General features: G+C 38.6%; 1 protein-coding gene across 1 annotated transcript; it reads left to right on the forward strand.

Annotated features, from left to right (window-relative positions):
* Positions 1 to 553: 553 nt before the first annotated feature.
* On the forward strand, positions 554 to 1,497 carry LOC145485740 (uncharacterized). The gene has a single exon (XM_081464358.1). The coding sequence runs from the start codon at positions 661 to 663 to the stop codon at positions 1,495 to 1,497; it is 837 nt and encodes a 278-aa protein (XP_081320484.1). The 5' UTR covers positions 554 to 660.
* The last annotated feature ends 1,260 nt before the right edge of the window (positions 1,498 to 2,757 follow it).

Below are 2,757 nucleotides of genomic sequence, written 5' to 3' on the forward strand. Positions count from 1 at the left end.
GGACGCTAAACTAACTCGTGATGGCCTTGTTTTTCAGTCAAAGAAAAGAGCAAAACTCTTTGAACGCTCACTTTCGGGCTTTATGGCCGAAATATAGCCCCACTTCACTTTAACACTGAAACAGTAGCCGATACCGCATTTCGCGCATCGTGATTTTGACAAAATTCGGGTCGATTTCCCCGAACTTGGGCGATATTTTCCAGTCCCGAGCAGTCTAAACTAACTTCTGATGGCCTTGGTTTGCAGTGAAATGATCAAGGTAACACTTTTTGAACGCCTGTTTTCGAGCTTCTGTGATGAAATATAGCCCCACTTCACTTTAAGACTGAAAGAGTAGGCGAGACCGCCTTACGCGCATCGTGATTTTGAGCAACTTCCGCTCGATTTTCTAGAATTTTGGCGATATTTTCAAGTCCCGGGGACTCTACACTAACTCCGGATGGCCTTGGTTTGATGTGAAATGGACGCAGGAAAACTTTTTGAACGCTGAGTTTCGAGCTTCTGGGCCGAAATACAACTTGTACTTTACCTTGTGAGGCTTTGCCTTGGTTGCCGTTCATTTTGGCGCGCTGATGAAGTTTGAATGAAACAGAGACTAAGACACTAAATTACGCTGCTAGAGACTAATCACCCTACCAAGGGACTAGGAAGGATAAGATCATGCAAGTAGATGAACTACGACGAATATGGAATGAAGAGTTTTTACCAAGTATTAGGCAAGAAATCAAGATGGAAATGCAGTCGCTGAAAGCAAGTATCGTCTTGCTAACAGAAAGATGCAATACTTTGGAGAAATCCCAGCAGTTTCTATCAAACAAATATGATACCGTTGTGCAAACTTTCCAAAACGTCAAAGAACAGGCAACTAAGCTTGATAAGAAATACAAGGAAGCCATTGGCTCGCTCGAAGCGAAACAAACAAAGATGGCGGACATGGCTGACAAGACTGCAGAGTCTTTATATCGAATCGAATGTTCGCTCGACGAAACTCAACAGTACTTGAGAAGGGATTGCTTAGAGATCACTGGTGTCCCGAAAACTAGTCATGATAACCCTATACAGCTTGTTAAAGAAATTGGCACGTTAATTGGGGCAGAGATCGACGACAGCCATATTGCTGCTGCTCACAGGCTTCCAGACTCGAAAAATGTAAAAAATCGAATGATTGTTAAATTTCTCCAAAGGGACAAGAGAGAAGAAGTATTTAAGAAACGCAAACATCTTGTTGGAAAGAATATTCGACATTTGCCTTCTTTACAAACTGAAATAGGCGAATCCATCTCTCGAAGTAACAAGATCTACATAAACGAGTCCTTGACCGGCTACCGTAAAAGGCTCTTTGGACGAATCAAGGAATACAAGAGGAAGAACAATGTCAAGTTCCTGTGGACCAGTAATGGCAAGATCATGCTGAAAGTTAGTGAAACGTCTGCCACAGAAGCTTTTACTACGCATGAAGAGTTTGAGGACTACCTCGACCAGATAAGCAATACTTAGAAAATAATCTCTTAATGTACCGCTCTAAATTGTCAAATTCTACGTTGTAAACACTCTGCAATTTCTTCCCTTCTATAATTTAGACGACAGGGAATTTAGCTTTGCTATTAGTAATTGGTCTAGGAATATAAATCAATTAATCGAGCTTGATCTTTACAACCTTCTACCAAATCCAGATAAAAATGATGAAGCTGACCCTGATCTAATGTTTATAAATACTCAGTCTGAATACTATGATATCCCTAAGCTTGATAATATCCTATGTAATGCTCAAGGTAAAGGTATTTCTCTTTTCCATTGTAATATTAGAAGTTTGCCAAAAAACTTGACCTTACTGAATGACATGCTGTACTCTATTGATTCAAGGCCAGACATAATTGCTGTCACAGAAACCAGATTAAATTCTAATTCGATCTCAAATGTAGACCTATCAAATTACAATTTTTTTCATAATGATTCACCAAAACTTGCAGGAGGCACAGCTATTTATGTCAATGATACTCTTAAAACTATCCCCAGGCCTGACTTGATAATAGATCTTTCATCAGTAGAATCCTGTTGGGTTGAAATTGACCCTGGTAACAATAAGAAGCATATTATGATTGGCTGCATTTATAAGCACCCATCTGCAAATGTGGATGAATTCACATCGATACTCAATGAATTCCTGCAAGAATTAAATATGAACAGATATGAAGTATATATATTAGGGGATATGAATATTGACCTTTTAAAACATCACACACACCTGCAAACAGGTAGATACCTTGACATGATTTATTCCCACAATCTATTACCAGTGATAACAAAACCCACTAGAATCACCAGTCATACTGCGACCTTAATTGATCATATTTATACAAATACAGTTAACAGGTTGATCTCAGGGGTTATAGCCGTTGATATCTCAGATCATTTACCAATTTTCTGCACAGTCGAAACATCACTTAGAAAACAAAGTGGGCAACTTTACTTCAGAGACTACAGTAAGTTCAACCCTGAATCATATCTTCAAGACATCAGTGCTGTGGATTGGAATTTCATCTCTGGTAAATGTAATAATTTGCATGAAACAACAGCTAGAACTATTAATACACTCAAATTAATTGTCAATAAGCATGCACCCCTAAAACAAGTGTCTAGAAATAGACAAAAGCAATTAAGAAAACCTTGGATCTCAAAGGGAATGCTCAAATCCATTAAAACTAAACATGCTATGTACAAAACCCATTATCTATCCAATGACCCAGTCAAAATTTG

This window comes from Orbicella franksi, chromosome 4, assembly GCF_964199315.1.
Source record: "Orbicella franksi chromosome 4, jaOrbFran1.1, whole genome shotgun sequence".
NCBI classification, from domain to species: Eukaryota; Metazoa; Cnidaria; class Anthozoa; order Scleractinia; family Merulinidae; genus Orbicella; species Orbicella franksi.